The sequence below is a fragment of the Hyperoodon ampullatus genome, assembly GCF_949752795.1.
Source record: "Hyperoodon ampullatus genome assembly, chromosome: 11".
NCBI lineage: Eukaryota > Metazoa > Chordata > Mammalia > Artiodactyla > Ziphiidae > Hyperoodon > Hyperoodon ampullatus.
Genome location: NC_136924.1, coordinates 79,145,676 through 79,163,286, shown reverse-complemented (window position 1 = coordinate 79,163,286; position 17,611 = coordinate 79,145,676). Strand labels below are relative to the sequence as shown.

At 35.1% G+C, this 17,611-nt stretch overlaps 1 protein-coding gene across 1 annotated transcript in view; it reads left to right on the top strand.

Moving 5' to 3' along the window:
- Positions 1-17,611, top strand: part of CCDC91 (coiled-coil domain containing 91) — a 312,709-nt gene that overhangs the window by 196,194 nt on the left and 98,904 nt on the right. Inside the window, exons 9-10 of the mRNA XM_079714620.1 lie at positions 13,265-13,357; positions 13,446-13,514. Of these exons, the coding sequence (XP_079570746.1) occupies positions 13,265-13,357; positions 13,446-13,514 (162 nt within the window). The remainder of the gene's footprint in view (positions 1-13,264; positions 13,358-13,445; positions 13,515-17,611) is intronic.

Sequence of the window (17,611 nt, the reverse complement as noted above, 5' to 3'; positions counted from 1 at the left end):
CCCAAAGACCTAGCATTGTCCAGCTTCTAACTTTTACCTTTTTTTTTTTTTTGGCTGCACTGTGAGGCTTGCAGCATCTTAGTTGCTGGACCAGGGATCAAACCTGGGCCCGTGGCAGTGAAAGCACCAAGTCTCAACCACTGGACCACCAGGGAATTCCCAAATTTTTACTTTTTTTAATAAGCGATAGATACCTCATTCTTAACGTAAATGTCTTATCATAAGTTTGTTAACTTTGGGGATTAACTTTTCAATAAATTACCTATTCATTAACCTTTTTTTTTATTAAATTGAGTTTGATCTATTTTTCTTGTCAGTTTGCAGGGGTTCTTTGTAAATTGAAATATTAATCCCTAAAGGTTTTTAGATAAAACAAATTTCTTTCATCTGTAAATGGAATACTAACTTCGTTCTTAGTATCTATTGCTAAAAAAAAAACCCTTATTTCGATGTAATCCAATTAATTATTTTTGCCTTGTGGTTTCTACTAAATTTCTTTAAGAATTTCTTTATTGTCCTTACAGCCAAAGGCTTATTTGTACATGTTTTTCTTATTAACGTTATAATTTTACCTTTCATGTTTTGGTATTTTAACCCTGTAGTCTTACTCTGTTTATAATGTTAGATAAAGATTCAGTATCCATTTTCATGTTTCTCCCTAAAATGAGCCACTTTCCCTAGTAGCATATACTTAAGGAGTCTGGTTCCTGGTTAAAAACCTGTATGTGATTTTTTTCAGGTCTGATTCTAGGCAGTTACAAAGGCTTTACCTGGCAGGTCTCAGAGGGAGAGTGCATTGTAGCCTTTGAAGGGTGCTGCATTCTAGTATTCAGGCCCCACTGCTGGCCATGCTCTTCACACAGCTGCACTTCTGCCTCAGGTGCCTTCCTTCCTAATGCTCTTTATCTGAGGCCCTGGGCAGAACTCTTCTTCAGGTGCTTCTGCCCAGGCCTCCTTAGTGGGAGGAGGAGAGAGAAACTTAGACACTCTTCCCCACTCTGACCCAGTCTTCAGTACTTTTCCTCTCCTCGTCCTGCCTGCTTTTTTTTCCCTCCCACCCCAGGGTCCATAAAACATCCAGAGACTTTTGTTCAGTGCTCCTGCAGCAGTGTGATTCACCTGGCCTTCACCTTGTGCTCAGTTCCACGGAGTCAAGGAGTTTTAGCCACTTGCTTATACCAGACCAGTAAGTGATTAAAGCCTTCTTTATTACTCTCATTTTGGCTCATCTTTGCTTAATCAGCAACTCCGACACCTGGGTTTGCTCTCTTCAGCTCAACCAAGCTGCTGAAAACACTAAGGCCATGGATCTCAAACTGTAGTTCTTGAGCCAGCAGCTTCAGTATCAGCTTCACTTGGGCACAGTTGGAAATGCAAGTTCCCTAGCACTACTGCAGACTACTGAATCCAAAACTCTGCTCTTGGGAGACAATAAATTGAAGAGTCACTTTTGTTACCAGGGAAAGAATATTCCCCTCCTATCAAAATCTGAAGCAGGAATACATAATTTAATAATATAAGATAGCTTTCAATTGAATTAAAAAGTTACATTGTGCACTTTAAACTTACACAATGTTATATGTCCACTATATCTCAATAAAGATGAAAAAACTTTAAAAAAATAAACTCTGCTCTTGGACTGATCAATCTCTTAACAAATCCTTCAGGTGATTCTGATACATGCAAAAGTTTGAGAACCACTGAACAAACAGTTTACCCTTTATACATTGTTTTTTTGTGGTGCTTCTTTATCGTATATTAAGTTCCCATGTATACATGGGTCTGTCTCTGAGCTTTCTATTCTCTTGCACTAATCTGTTTATTTTTGTATAAATAACATACTATTTTTATTACTATGTTTTATTACAGTGTGGTATATGTTAATATGTGGTATGACAAACCTCTGCTCTTTCTTCTTGATGATTTTTTTCTTTCAACATTTTAAATATTTCACTCTCTTTTAGTTTGCATGGTTTCTGAAGAGAAATCTACTGTCATTCTTATCCTTTTCCTCTTGTAAGTAAAGTGTTTTTTTCCCCCCTCTGGCTTCTTCCAAGATTTTCTCTTTTTCTTATTTTTACCCTGCTATTTGAATATGATCACATAGGTGTAGGGGTTTTGTGGGGGTTTTTTGGTGTTCATCTTACTTGATTTTCTCTATGCTTCCTGGATCTGTGGTTTGGTATTTGTTATTACTTTTAGAAAAATCTTGGCCATTATTACTTCAAATATTTCTTCTGCTTTATTCTTTCTTCTCCTTTTGGTATTTCAATTACACATATGTTATGCTTTTTAAAATTGTCTCATGATTCTTGACTGTTGTGCTCTGTGTTTTTGTTTTCCTCCCCTCCTCCCCCACTTTGTACTTAAGTCTAGGAAGTTTCTATTGACCTATCTTAATGCTCATGATTCTTTCCTTGGTTAGGTTGACTCTACTGGTGAACCTATCAAAGGCATTCTTTTCTTCTGTTTTGACTTCTAGTATTTCCCTTTGTTTCTTCCTTAGAGTTCCCATCTGTACATTATCCACCTGTTCTTGCATGTTATCTTCTTTTTCCATTCGCTTCCTCAACATATTAATCATTTTTATTTTGAATTTCCAGTCTGATAATTCAGAAATCTCTGTCATGTCTGAAACTGATTCTGATGCCTTTTTTTTGTTCCCTCAGAATTTTTAGCCTTTTAGTATGCTTATAATTTTTTTGTTAAAAGATAATTTTGTATCTATGTATGGTGAGCGATGTTAGATTTATTGTAGTGATCATTTCTCAGTATACGCAAGTATCAAATCAATACACTGAATACCTGAAATTAATATAGTGTTATATGTCAGTTATACCTCAATTAAAAAAAAAGATGAACATGTTGTAACGTGTAATTGGAATAGAGGTAAATAGACTCTTAATGGGAGGTTTTGTTAATTTGTTTGGAAGTGAGTAGCTGTGTTTAATATTTTCTGTTGCTGTAAGTTACCAGAGGGTTCAGATTCCTTAAAGGTTTTTGTTTTTGTCTCCCCTGTTGTCTTTGGCTTCCCTAAGAACTCCTTAGAAGAGTCTGCATCTTACAGCTCTTTCAACTGTTATGCACTATAATATACTAGAACCTTATTGGTTTGTTGATATAAGGCATTGGGGAGGGGAAGTATTCTGTAATCTTACGATTAAACCTTCATCTTTTAGTGAGCCCGTGACCTTCACAAGTGTTTGCTGGCTTTTTCCCCCCTCCTTTATGTGAGCCAGGAAGGCTAGAGGGAGCTGGAATCCTGGTAAGGCCTTTTGCCCAGGTGGAAGGTTCATAAGGTTTTGATAAAGTCTTTTCACCTAAAGAATAGGCTTTTGTTATGGAGAATGCTCTAGGCATAATTCACAGTGGTTATAATAATTCACACTTTTTCTACTCCCCTCAACAGAACCATGAGGGGAAATTTCTGGGCTCTTCATACTGAAATTCTGATGGGATTTCTGGGGGGATAATCCATAAAAGTGTGTGGAATCCCTAAGCCATCAGCTCTCAAGAGTTCTCACTGTCACACATCCTCACTCAGCCTCCAGCAGTTCCTCAGATTTACCATTCAAGCACCTACCAGTTTATATCTCCAGTAGCTTCTGCTCTAGGTAAGATGATTTTAGCTGTGACTCACTGGATTTCCTAGTTGTAAATTTGGGGGGTGGGGTGGGATTTGCTCTGTCCCAGTTCTCTGATAGACCTAAGGCATGTCACTGATCTTTAGTTTGTTTCAGCTTTTTTTCTTGTTTTAAGAATCAGGGTGATCTTCCAAGCTCTTTACATGTCAAAGCTGAAACCAAAAGTGTGAATATACGTTTTCATTATCTACTTTAGCAAGTTTGTTTTAGCCATCAAATCTTTTCTTAGATTAAATCTTCTATTGCAGACTTTTCTTACAAACAAGACCAATAAAGGCATAGTGACTCTAGTTGAAATGGAGATGGAGATGTCTAGTACTCTTTTGGACAGAATTTGAAAACTGTTGGTCCCTACCATAAGCTGATCAGGACCAGGGTTGAACCCTTCTGAATATTCTGTTATTTTTTGTCAAGCATTCTATCTGTAACTGATGTTAGAACTTAAAATTGCATTTTTCATTATATAATATACTCATTCATGATCATTCACAGTGTTTACCGTGTGTCCTCATATGCTTCATATATATATATATATATATATATATATATATATATATATATATAGTTTATTTGGGGGGAAATAATGGAGTATGTTGTATTTTTAAATACATATTTTATAAGACTGGAGAAAATAAAATATTCTGCTTAAAAAAATCCCCCTCATCGTCTAGGGAAATGTTTTTCTTGTATATGGAAGAGAAAGAGTCATTGTTTTTTATTTTCTATATTCTTTCTCTAGATGGATGTGTAATATTTTAAGAAAATATGCCAAAGGTGTTTGATGTGATTACTTCATTTCCCATCAAAAAGATATTAAAGATGTGATAATCTTTCCCAAGGTGTTATTCACCAAATCTGCATTTCATGATAATTATAAGGTTTGTGTGAGAAAATTGCCAGACTCTTTTAAGTCTTCCAACTTCAGAGTCTTAAAACTTTCAGCTAAATTTTGAGGAGTGGGGCTGGGAGTCTGATATATAATTCTTTTTATTGACTTTCCAATTTCTGTCATGTTATATATGCTGCTGACCTGTTTTTCAACTGAACCAGTAATTTAGTCCATTACTGGTCTGTGTAAATCTTAGCCACAGCTATTTCCCAAGGTGGTTTTGGGTCTAACGAGTGGTTGGTGTTGATGTCCAGCAGGAAATATTGCAAACCAGATGACTGGTGTGGTTCAAACTGTAACCTTGTTAAAGCATTGGTCAGATTGCACTTAGAGTTATTTAATTAGTTTCCCAATAATATTTGTGTACAATTTTTAGGTGACCACTACTTTTTTTTTCTTTCATCATAGTACAGAAAAAGACAGTTGCTTGTTGTTATCAGAGTCATATATTAATCCAATACTTTTTTTTCATTTAGTTATCTTTAGGCAGGCATTTTAATAACTGTTAGAACTTCACTTGAATACGAGTACCTATAATGGTATTGTCAACTTAAATTGAAAGTTTTCAATGTATTAGGCAGTCCAATAGAAAAGTTTTTTTTAAGTATAAGAACATTCTCTGCCTTCAAGAAACTAAGAGCCTTATTATGGGAGACACCTATAAAATAAATTATAATAAAATATAATAAACAATAGTGATAGAAACAAAATATTCTGGGATTATAGATAAGAGAGCAGGCAATTCATTCTGAGTTTTCAAGAAAGAATTCAAAAGAGGTAACATTTTAATGGGAAAAGATTTTGACTGAAAGAGAAAGTAAGTCCATTTTAAGGGACAAAAATAGTATGAGTTAAAAATTAATTTAAAGTGTATGTGTATATTTTTCTTCAAGTTTATTGAAGTGTAATTCACATAAATAGAATCTACCTTCTTAGGTGTACCATTCTTTGTATTTTGACGGACCTGTACAATTTTACAACTACCACCTAAAACAAGATTAAAATTAAACATTTCCATCACCCCCAAAAAATCCTCTCATGTTCTTTTGTACTCAGTATATACATGTATTTTTAGTAGAATTTTTGAGTGGGAAGTCAACTTATACATTATTTCTTTCATGGAATGTGCTTGTGATGTTGTATCAGAAAAGTCATTGCCTTTCAGTTCATCTAGGTTTTCTCCTAGGTCATCTTCTAGGAGTTTTATAAGTTTTGCATTTTAAATTTAGGCCTATGATCCATTTTGAGTTACTTTTTGTGAAGAGGGTAAGGTCGCTGTCTAGATTCATATTTTTGCATGTGGATGTCCAATCATTCTAGCAATACTTGTTAAAAAGACTATCTTTATAACATTGTATTGCTTTTGCTCCTTTGTCAAAGATCAGTTGACTGTATTTATAGGGGTCTATTTCTGAACTCTGTTCTGTTCCATTTATCTCTTTGTCTATTCTTTTGCCAGTACCACACCGTTTTGATTGCTGTAGCTTTACAGTACATCTTGAAGTCAGACAGTATCAGTCCTCCAACTTTGTTCTTCTTCAGTATTGTGTTGGCCATTCTGTTTTGTTTGTTTGGTTTTTTTGTCTTTCCATATCTTTAGAATCAGTTTGTCAATATCCACAAAATACCTTGCTGGGATTTTGATTGAGATTGCATTGTGTTTATAGATCAAGTTGGGAAGAACTGACATCTTGACAAAATTCAGTCTCCCTTTCATGAACATGAAATATATTTTGATTTATTTAATTGTTCTTTGATATCTTTCATCAGAATTTTGTAGTTTTTCTCATATAAATCTTGTACTTTTTTTTTTTTTTTTTCTGTACGCGGGCCTCTCACTGTTGTGGCCTCTCCAGTTGTGGAGCACAGGCTCCGGATGCACAGGCTCAGTGACCATGGCTCACGGGCCCAGTCACTCCATGGCATGTGGGATCTTCCCGGACTGGGGCACGAACCTGTGTCCCCTGCATCGGCAGGCAGACTCTCAACCACTGCGCCACCAGGGCAGCCCAATCTTGTACATATTTTGTTGGATATATACCTAAATTTTTCATTTGGGGGATGGTAATGTAAAGTGTATTGTGATTTTAATTTCATAGTGTTTGCTATGTAGGAAAGGGATTGACGTTCGTATATGAATCTTGTATACTGCAACCTTATTATAATTGCGTATTAGTTTCAGGAATTTTTTTGTCAGTTCCTCAAGATTTTCTACAAAGATGATCATGTCATCTGTGAACAAAGACAGCTTAATTTTTTCTTCCTTTTTATTTCCTATTTTTACACTATTTCATTAACTAAGACTTCCAGTACAATGATGAAAAGCTGAGGTGAGAGACATCGTCCTTGCCTTCTTCCCCAGTTTTTGCTTCATCTCTTTATATCACTCCCTCAGGTTAAAGGCCTGTTTAAATAGGAGGAATAACCTATTTGCTTACATTTTTTCATACCTATTAGAAATTATATCTATTTGGGTGAAATAAATCTAGTATAGCTTATCTTTAGTCTTATTTTATTCACTTTAAGAAGTTTACTAATATTATTGAGTTTGTGGTAACTGCGTAGATTTAATCCCATAGGTCATCTTATTTAGGTTTTCTTTCCAAACAATATTTAATATGTTGGCCCATGAAGAGATGAAACAGCTGTGTGTGACTCACTTTATATTAAGATGTTTATTAAATTTATTAAGTGTCTTTCAAGTCATGTTAAATGGAGGCTTATAGGAAGATGTGCTTTAAGACCATCCTACCAGATCACTTGATCTTTTTCAATGTTTGTGCTTTCTAGAAAGTGAAAGAAGATACTTGTTGAGCTTGCTTTATAGAATACATACTACACACACACCACACACATATAAAGTAATGTGAAGTTTGTGGACCTGTGATAAATGGATAACAGTATACCTGAACATGAGCTTCTTTGATTGCTTAGTCTAAAATTTGATACACAAAAAACTACGTATGATTGTGATTAAATCTGTTTACAGTATCTCCTATGACTCACATTACGGGAAAGAGGACATTTTTTTATATTTCTTTTTTTTTTTTTACAGGAATCAAGTAAAAACCACAGAACCTCTATATTTATATTTGAGTCTATATCAAACATTTTTCTCTTGGAAAAAGTTCTTCCAAAAGAGGGGAAAAGCATAACCCATTTCTGAGTGCCTTTTGTTTTAAGCTAAATTTCAAAGGATTGTCCTTGATACCCTTATATTAAGCAGCTACTCTGTAAGATTACTGGGACTCTGTGGTTTGCATTTATTTCTTCAATTTGCTTTAAAAATTACTAAAATTTCAATATAATTTTAAGAAGCAATCAATAGAATATTTTAGATAAACAAAATATAATAAGCTCTTCACTGTTCTTGAATGAGATTTACTGGTTTAGATTTCAATTAATTTTCATAGTGCCTCAAAATATTGTAAGGCTATGTCTTGCAAATTCTGTAGAAAGTATCTCTGTTTCGAAATTATAAATATTTGAAAAGAGTCGTATGATAAATGTTTTCATTGGTTCAGTTTCGGCTCTGAGGTATGTAACAAAAGGTGTTCAGAACATCCTCACCTTGGAATGGTCAGCTAGTAAGGTACAAAAGAATGTACTATCTCTTATATCATCAAAATCCATGTGTGCCATTTCCAGGGTGCTGAATGTTAATTGAGACAATTAAGCAATTCTCTGTTGAGACAGATGGCAGAAGTAATACAGGCAATCTCCAGATATACTTTATACTTTATTTTAGATATAATAAAGGGAGTCTGAAACCTTTTTGGCCAAAGGTTGATACTTTATAATTTCTAGCTTATTGTGATTAAATAACTAAAATAATATCTGGCCCAGAGAGGAAAGGCCTTGCTACTTCTGGAAGAATATGTCAATGAACAAACCTCAAATCCAGCGCACCTTCTACTACTGTACCCTATAAAAGCTGCAAAAAAGAGCTCCAATCATTTTCCTTCTTGTACAGACAATACTAGTAATAGTTGAAAAGGAGTAGTTATAGTATCAGAAGTAAAAGCATTTGTAAAGATGTTCAACTTGCTCAGTCAATAGTGAAATGCAAATAAAAACCACAATGAGTTTGCCAAGATGACTATAGTAATAATAATTTAAAAAGCAGAAAATAAAATATTGTAAAGAATATGGAAAGATTGGAACCTTTGTACATTGCTGTGTTGCGAATATTATTTATTGATACTTGTATGTGAATGTTTAGCAGCATTATTCATAATTGCTGAGAAGTGGAAACAACTCCAGTGTCCCTCAACAGGTGAATAGATAAATAAAAGTGGTATGTATGTACAGTGGAATATTATTCAGCCATAAAAAGGAATGATGTTCAGATACATACTACAACACTGATGAACCTTGAAAACATTATACTGAGTGAAATAAGCCATATACAAGGGACAATTACTGTTTGATTCCATGTATATGAAGTATCTAGAATAGGCAAATTCATAGAGATGAAAGGTAGATTAGAGGTTGCCAGGGGCTGGGATGAGGAAGAATGGGTTTTTGCTTAATGGGCACAGAATTTCTGATGAGGATTATGAAAAAATTTTGAAATAGTGATGATGGTTGTATGGCGTTGTGAGTATAATTAATACCACTTGTCCACTTCAAATTGGTGAAAATGGTAATTTTTGTTATATATTATATATCTTACCAAAATATATAAAGGAAGTACAAGTAGTAGTGTAATAATAGCACTTAACATTTAAACTTTACTATTTAACAGGCACTGTCCTGAGGTGTTTATATGTCATAAACTATGTTTCTCACTGTAGACATATTTTATCCACAAATAGTTAATACTAGTAAATGAAAGGCAAGAATATTGTACTGTAATAATTGAGGTCTTAATTATTATGGCCACCTTTTCTTTTATTGCCATCTGTTCCTGTAAAAGCACTTATAATTAGTTGGACCTCCAATGCCCCATGGATACTGAGAGATAACTGTATTTTTTTCTATTAGAAATTTTTATTTAAAATTTGTATATTTTTAAAAGTTTATTTCTACTTATTTATTTCCAAATCATATTTGGTACTTCCTACTTTTAAAAAGTTACGTGTGTTTTGGGAAAAAATTAGTTGTTATGGTATTTGTTGAAGAAAATTTATTTTATAAAATAGTTCTGCAAGTCAAATATAAGAAAATATATTTATGTTTCATGGATTGTCTATTAGACATTAATGTCCATGAGAGCAGCATTCCTGGAAACTAGTGCACTGTCAGGTGTTGGTACACACCAAGCAAATATTTCTTGTATGATGGTTGGGAAAAAATGCATTTGCAAATTTATAAATTTACATAGAGAGATGGACAAGTTGATAGGGAAATGATATGTAATAATTTACAAATTAGTATATGAGGGTAAACTTTCCTTTAGGACAATTTAATTTAAAAATAAGATATTAAAATATATAGTTGAATTTCTACCATGAAGATTTATGATTTAATTTATAATTTAAACAATTTTAAGAAAGAAAAGACCAATAAAAAATCAACATTTATAGGATATTATTCCAGTGGAACAGTTTCCTTAGTTAGCTGCCGTTATAGTCCATGATTCTGTTCTCTAGGATCATCTCCCTCATCCCTTGTCCTGCTATTGTTTGTAATTTTCTCTCTGGAGTACAGTTTGAAGGTATGCATCAAAATATAAAACATGCTGAATTTTCAACCTGCTCATACTGCTTCTAGGAATTTTTCATAAGACTGTAATTCACAAGTTCACAAAGATGCATGCATAAAAATCAAGATTTTTTTAAAACAAATATTGCAGACAACATAAATGTGTGTAGATAGCACAATGCTAAAATGTAAATTTAATTTAATAAAACAAAAAATAGCATAGTTGTATTTATATAGAAATATGTCAGTACCTTTCTTGAGTGCAAAAGATTACAAAACAGTATTATAAACATATTATATGAAATGTTTATGTATATCTACGTATTTAAAGAGAGCTCTCCAGAAGGTTGTTTGTCTAAGTGCCATCAGTGATTTTCTTTGGGTAATGGAACCCTGGATGATTTTCACTTCTTTACATTTTTCACGATGAATGTATGTGATTCTTACAAAAACATTATATTTTATTGAACTTTATATGGTTCTTCTTTTTTTTTTTTTTTTTTTTTGCGGTACGCGGGCCTCTCACTGTTGTGGCCTCTCCCGTTGCAGAGTACAGGCCAGACACGCAGGCTCAGCGGCCATGGCTCATGGGCCCAGCCGCTCCACGGCATTTGGGATCCTCCCGGACCGGAGCACAAACCTGTGTCCTGTGCATCGGCAGGCGGACTCTCAACCACTGCGCCACCAGGGAAGCCCCTATATGGTTCTTGATTAGCCACTTGTGGATCCTTCACTTTACAAATTAACTGTTTAAGACATGAACTTTTGCCACACCATTCAGCATCTTTCTGAGTCATCTTTCCTAATATCAATTGATATTTATTCAAGAAATTATCTTATTTTAATTATATTCTGAAAAGAACAAAATCAAAAGCATAGATTATTCAAATTCTTTTAAAGCCAAATGGAAGTGAGGTCTTACCAGACATACTACTTATATTATGTAGCTTTAGTAACTAGGTAATAGTGGCACTGCTTTTATCTATTAAGTGATTACTACTGCTGAACATGAGTGTGCAGATATAATTATTGCTGAAGCTCTTCATTTGAGAGCTGGTAAATTACTTAGCCTCTCTGGGTCTCAGATCACTCATCTGAAAATGAGGAAGAATCTCATCTGATTTAGCAGTCTGTTGTGTTTAATATGGTACAACCACATGTAAAGCACTTTTAACAGCACCTGAAACTTTGAAGTGGTCAAAAAAAGTTAGCTATTTTTATCTATCTAACTATCTATCTATCTATTTATCTATCTATCTATCTAAAGTAAAGTCAGTCACCTTGTATTCTCTCAAGTAGATCTATGCTTTTACTTAGGGTATATTTTATGTAGGATGCTTCTTTCAAATGATAATGTGAGGTTTATTTTGCCTCAACCAAGCTCAAAAATAGTCTTCTATTATAGTGTACTGTCAGAATTAAGAAATGAAGCTCAGGAATGAATTTTCTAAACATTGCATTGTTATATTTAGCTTATGTTATCCTCTTTGACTGGTTCTTGTTGGACCCCTGGAAAAGCATGGCCTACTTATAGTTAATTACTTATTGATTAGTCTGACTTATTAATATAACAGTTCATTTTAAGGAGAAATGATTTTCAAAATTATTGATGATTCTGAGAAGTTTATTTTGCAGTTTAATTCCAATAATTTTTACTTGTTCTGTTTTTGTTATGTTTACTACCATCACAAAGCCTAAGTTGAATATTTTCAGTCTCATATGAGAATTGTATTATATTTATCATTTTGAAGTCTAATTATTTGCCTGATAAAACACATTTTATCATGCGTGTTTTATAAATAGGATTAGGTATTGTTTCTGACTATGAAATTCTGTGCGCATCTAGACTTTCAAAGAATACAACATTAAAGTCTCAGTTATTATTACATATCATATGCTAAGCCTACTGATTTATTAGTCAAATTCTTTTCACAAATTCATATGGTACCAATAATTTCCCATCACCATGTCATGATTTATATCACAGTTTGGATTTGTTTTTTAAGAAAAACCACATTTTTGTAATTTTTCTTGTTTTCTTGAAACATAAAGATAAAAAATAACATTAAAATTAAAAACAGGAATAATAGATTATCTTAACTTTCTGACTATTTGGTCACTTACTCTCAATGTAGACTGCCTGCCTAAAAAATGTTTTAAATCAGAACAACTTTGAATGACATAGATCTGTTTTAAAATATTGGGTGTCAGAGTTGGTTTATATTTAAAGGAGGCTTCTATGTAAATGGCATTCTAAATCTGAGAAAATACCTAACTTGCCTTTAGTAACTGAATGAGAAATCTATGTGAGTAGGAATATATATGTATATGTATGTATGTATATGTATATGTATATGTATATATGTTTTGTTTTTCCTAAGAGCATTGTTCAGAACAAGTATCTGGTTTATCTGTATTGAAGATATTGAGGCTACAAATATTCAACTTCCTTAAGAAAACTTTGTTCAAACTCCAAGTGTCTAGTCCATGATAATTAGCTGATGGCTCTGTGTGCTTTTCCATTCGTACATTGGAATAAAAATAAATACATGAAATTTATATTCTTTAACATTAGCTATCACATAATATTCCTTTGACCGTTTTCATAGATTTATTTTTTTGAATCTATGGTAAAATCTTGAGATGAGAACAGTCATCTTTCAATTTCTGTAACAGTGCTTTACTAGAAACACAAATAATCTGTTAAGATAATTATTCATCAGGTAAACATCAGTTATAATCTGATTGCTCTCTTACTGCAAGCTAATAATAATTTTAATGAGTAAATTTTCCAAATTTAATTTTAGGAAAGGACATTTTATCATTTTCTGATTCACTTCATATTTGGAATGTTTTTAAATTAGATCTCATGTCATGTACTTATATTGAGTTTGGGGGCGAAAAAGTACATCTTGACTGATGGAAGAAAGGTGAATTCAGGTTTTTTGGCTCCTAAGCCTTCATTTTAGCAAACTTTCTTGTTTCCTCTAGTAACTACTTCAAATGAATTCTACCAGATGTTCTCCATGTTGATAGATTATCAGTCTCAGAGCCATAATCATAATGCAGTTATCTTTCCTTGTAGCATCAGAGGCTCCTCGAAATGCTTGCCACAGAGAAGGAAGTGTTAAAAGAAAAAATAAAGGAAGCTTTGACTCAGCAATCTCAAGAACAGAAGGTAATACTTTAAGTTTTCTTGGACTGTGGAAAGAATGTTCTGTTACCTCAAATAATACTTTAATGTCTAGCTGTCTTATCATTTTCAGGAAATATTGGAAAAATGTTTGGAGGAAGAAAGGCAAAGAAATAAAGAAGCATTAGTATCTGCTGCAAAGGTATTTCTCTCTGAAAAGTTTATTCAGTAGCTTAATTTCAATTATAGTTCTACTTTTGTTATGTTTACCCCCACCTCAAAGCCTAAAATGAATGTTGTTGGTCTCATATAAGAATTGTTTTTGTCATCTTTATGTCTAATTATTTGCCTGGTAGAGACCCATCAATAATAATCAGTTTCTTTGTAAATAAGTGGAATTAACAAACTGAGTTCATTAATGGTATAGTCAATCTACTTTTAAAAATATTTCATTCCAGAAAAATCAAAAAATTTTTTTCTTCTTCTACTGTTCATATTCTTGTTAAATTTACATTACACAAGATAATGATGATGTTGAAATGCTTTACATTTAGATCATTAATCACTTGTTTAAAATAATATATCTACATAGGAACACTAATATCTACTTGGTATTTGATAGATATCATACAAGTAATGAGTGTGTGTGTGTATGTGTGTATGTATGTATATATGTATGTATATATCAAGGTATGTGGTTTTTAAAGTCAACTTTGAAATAGATGATCTGGGTAGTATATTCATAGATGTTAAATATATGTATACTAATATATACATATGTTGACCTGAAATATACTGTCAGATATTTGTCCACCAAAAATGGGTTTATTCAGGATTAGGACAGAATTGCAATTTGGAGTCTGCAACCATGGCGAGCCATGTACAAGTTCCCACATGGCAAGGAGAACACTTTTTTTTTTTTTTTTTTTTTTTTTGCGGTACGTGGGCCTCTCACTGTTGTGGCCTCTCTCGTTGCGGAGCACAGGCTCCGGACGCGCAGGCTCAGCGGCCGTGGCTCACGGGCCCAGCCGCTCTGCGGCACGTGGGATCTTCCCGGACCGGGCCACGAACCCGTGTCCCCTGCATCGGCAGGCGGACTCTCAACCACTGCGCCACCAGGGAAGCCCCAAGGAGAACACTTCTATAGAGAGGAAAGGAAGTTGTGAGGGCTACAGGAAATACAGAGTCCATGGCTTTCCATTGGCTGAGTCACTGCAAGGAAAGGAGAGGAGTCTTTCTTCTTCCTGTTGGTCTCTACTGTAGTTGCAGGGCACGAGAGTTCCCCCTTAGATAGATCTCCTGATACTATTTAATTGAGATTTCTGTTTATGAATTTTTTTACATTTTCCCCTTTGATCAAGACCTTTTTCTGAAAGCACCACTGATCAAGAATCAAGGTTTCTAGTTTTAGCTCTTTTTGTCCCTCAATTTCTGGGTGTGGTGTCTCATGTCAGAGGGAAAGTGCAGATTGGAAAACTATTGCAGTCACATTCAAGTAACAAGGAGAGGTAGGAGGGAGACCTCTTAGGCAGTTTTCTGAAGTCCATATGTTATCAAGATTATAGACATTGGAGATCATCTGAAGTGTTATGTCATCATCAAAGGTTTGGTGACAGACTTCTAAGAGGCCTGGCCTGGGTATCTTGGGAAAGCTGTCTCATCAGATGTCATCTGCTTCATTTCTGGGAAATCTTTACTTTCAAGTCACCAGATGATGTACAGGTCCAGTCAGGGTTAGGTGCTTTCCTTAGGTGTGTCATGTGAATCCAAGAGTCTGTTCCTTGTTGTTTGGTGGCACAAGGGTTGGTTATCAGTGCCTGATAGGGGCCTCTCCGGTGAGGTTGAAGAGCATTCTTTTGGAAGTGTCTTTTCCAATAGACAAAATCGCTAGGTTGCAAGATGTGATGCTTAAGGTTATCATCTCCCAAGGGCGCACTGTGAAAAGATTGCTCCACCAGGGCATGGTTATTTTTAATGGAAACAACTAGGCCTTTGCAATATTGGAGTATCTCTCCTTTTATCAGTTGTGGGTCAAAAGAGGCAGGAGCCAAGTGCATTGGGTGTCCTGTGACCATCTCAAAGGGTGAGAGTTTACGAGTTCCAAAAGGAGTGGATCTGGGATTTAGAAGGCCAACAGCAATGCTTTTGGCCAAGGTATTTGGAGGGCCTCTACAAATTTTTCTAACTGAATCTTAATAATGCTGTTAGTGCATTCAACTGAACCAGAGGACTGAAGGTGATAAGCGTAGTGAAAACGTTGTAAAACTGGCCAAACAGCGCAAACTTGTTGAAGCACCTAGCCAGTAAAATGGATTTCTAAATCACTATGATGTTTGAGAGGAGCTCCTCAGGCAGGGACAATCTTTTCCAAAAGTACTTTAGCCCCAGAAGAGGGAGTAACTGGTCTGCAAGGGAAGGCTTCTTTCAGTCCACTATGAAATCTACAGACCATGACTAAAACATGAAGTTCATTAGCGATCCCCACTGTTTGAACCACAGCGTGGGCTGCTTTATAGTAGTGGGGTTGAACACCGAGATTGTGCCTTCGGTGTCAGAACAGGAAGAGGTTCATCCTCAATCAGGAGAAATATTTCTCCACGCTGATTAAGAGGGAGAACTGGGAAGAGCCCCTATAATTCCTCAAAGCCCTGTTATTGAGAATTGAAAGGACAGTGGAAAGGCTGGTTAGAGGACTGAAGGCACTCAAACACTTAAATTTGTAACAGTCTTTCCCAGTGTCCTGGCTTTTTGCAATAATAGCAGAAACTGGGAAAGTTTTGATTTCATTCAGGAATCTTCATTTGCTGGATTTGAAGATTAAGAAATATGGTGTTCTTCCTTTTAGGTGACTCATGTGGAGTGTGAGAGAGCTGGTTTGCTAGATTAATTAAGTCTGAAATAGAGATAGTTTTCTGTTTCATCCTAGTCCTTTTTACTAAAAGGGAAAATGTCCCAGTCCAGCCCATTAATAACACAGAGTTAAAAGCTGCCCGGGTGGAATCAACATCTGAGGGAAGACGAGAATTTTCTTTAAAAGCAGTCTGAAGTCATGTAGTAGTCATGAACAGGTTCATCCAGTGTTTGTGTGCAAGCCTGAATTCTGTTCCAATCAACAGGTGGTAAAGCCCTAGGAATTGCTCGATGAAGCCACCTAGCGATTGCCTGAGCCTGACCATATAAGTTAGACCTTTCAGGATTTTCCCAATTAGCAGTTTTCATCCTATGCTCGGCCTGGCCTTAACCAACAAGTATATGAACCAACTGATATGAGTCAGACAAACAAGGTTGATAAGTTTGAATGACTATATTAAATTCCTCAGCAAATCTGTGAGGATCTTTGGTTTACTTTGGGAAAATATTTGAGTGTGGCTTGCAGTTCAGCTTTAATCCAGAGAATATAGGAAATTAAGAGTTTAACTTCTGGATCCTCAGAAGGCTTAATTTTATAGGGAAAAATTCTGAAAAGTTCAGAGGGAAAGGGGGTGGGAAGAGTTTTAGAGAAAAGGAGAAGTTTGACAGGATAATTAGTATGGGGTGTAGAGGAGGCATCAGCGGCATAGAAGGGTGGGAGGAAGATGGCGCCAGAGGCACAGTCTGGCCATGAGGATGCAAGGATGAGAGACGAGATGGTACCAGAGGAAGCCAAGGAAGAAGAACCTGAGGCTTTGGGAGCCATTTCATCTTTCTTTAATTGTTGGTTTGCCTCAGTTAATCTTAAAATCTTATTTTGCAGAGAGAGAGTTTTAGTCTTCTGATAATACTGGAAAGCCTTAAGATACCAATCGAAATAGGCATACCACTTAGTTCTGGAAATTTTTGAGCTATTGTGATCTAATTCAGTTTTAAGGAAATTAAGTTTGGGGATTTCAAAAGTTTCCCATAATGGCCACTGATATTTTAACTTGCCTTTGGTCAGGTCGGTCCTTTTAGTCAGAAGTGAGCATGAAGGGGTAGGAACTATGGTTTTTAAATATCAGTTTGGCTGGAGTCCCTGTAGGGGTAGCGCCCTCAAAATACTTAGTTAACTGGGATCCCATTTCTCAGAGGTTTTTCTCTAGAATAAAAGAACAATTTTCAAACAGCTTAAATAACTTACAGCTCAAAAAGTTTGCAAACTAATACCAGCCAGTTCTAAGGAGACAGCTTGGTCCTAGAGGAGACAGGCTAAAGGCTTTTACAGGCAAGTTCCAGAGAATAGCCCCTTCCAAAGGAATAGGCTGAAGGCTGAAAAAACCAATACACTTTTCAGTGAAGAAGTCCCTATTCCCAAAGGAATGGGCTGAAGGCATTTCCAGCCAG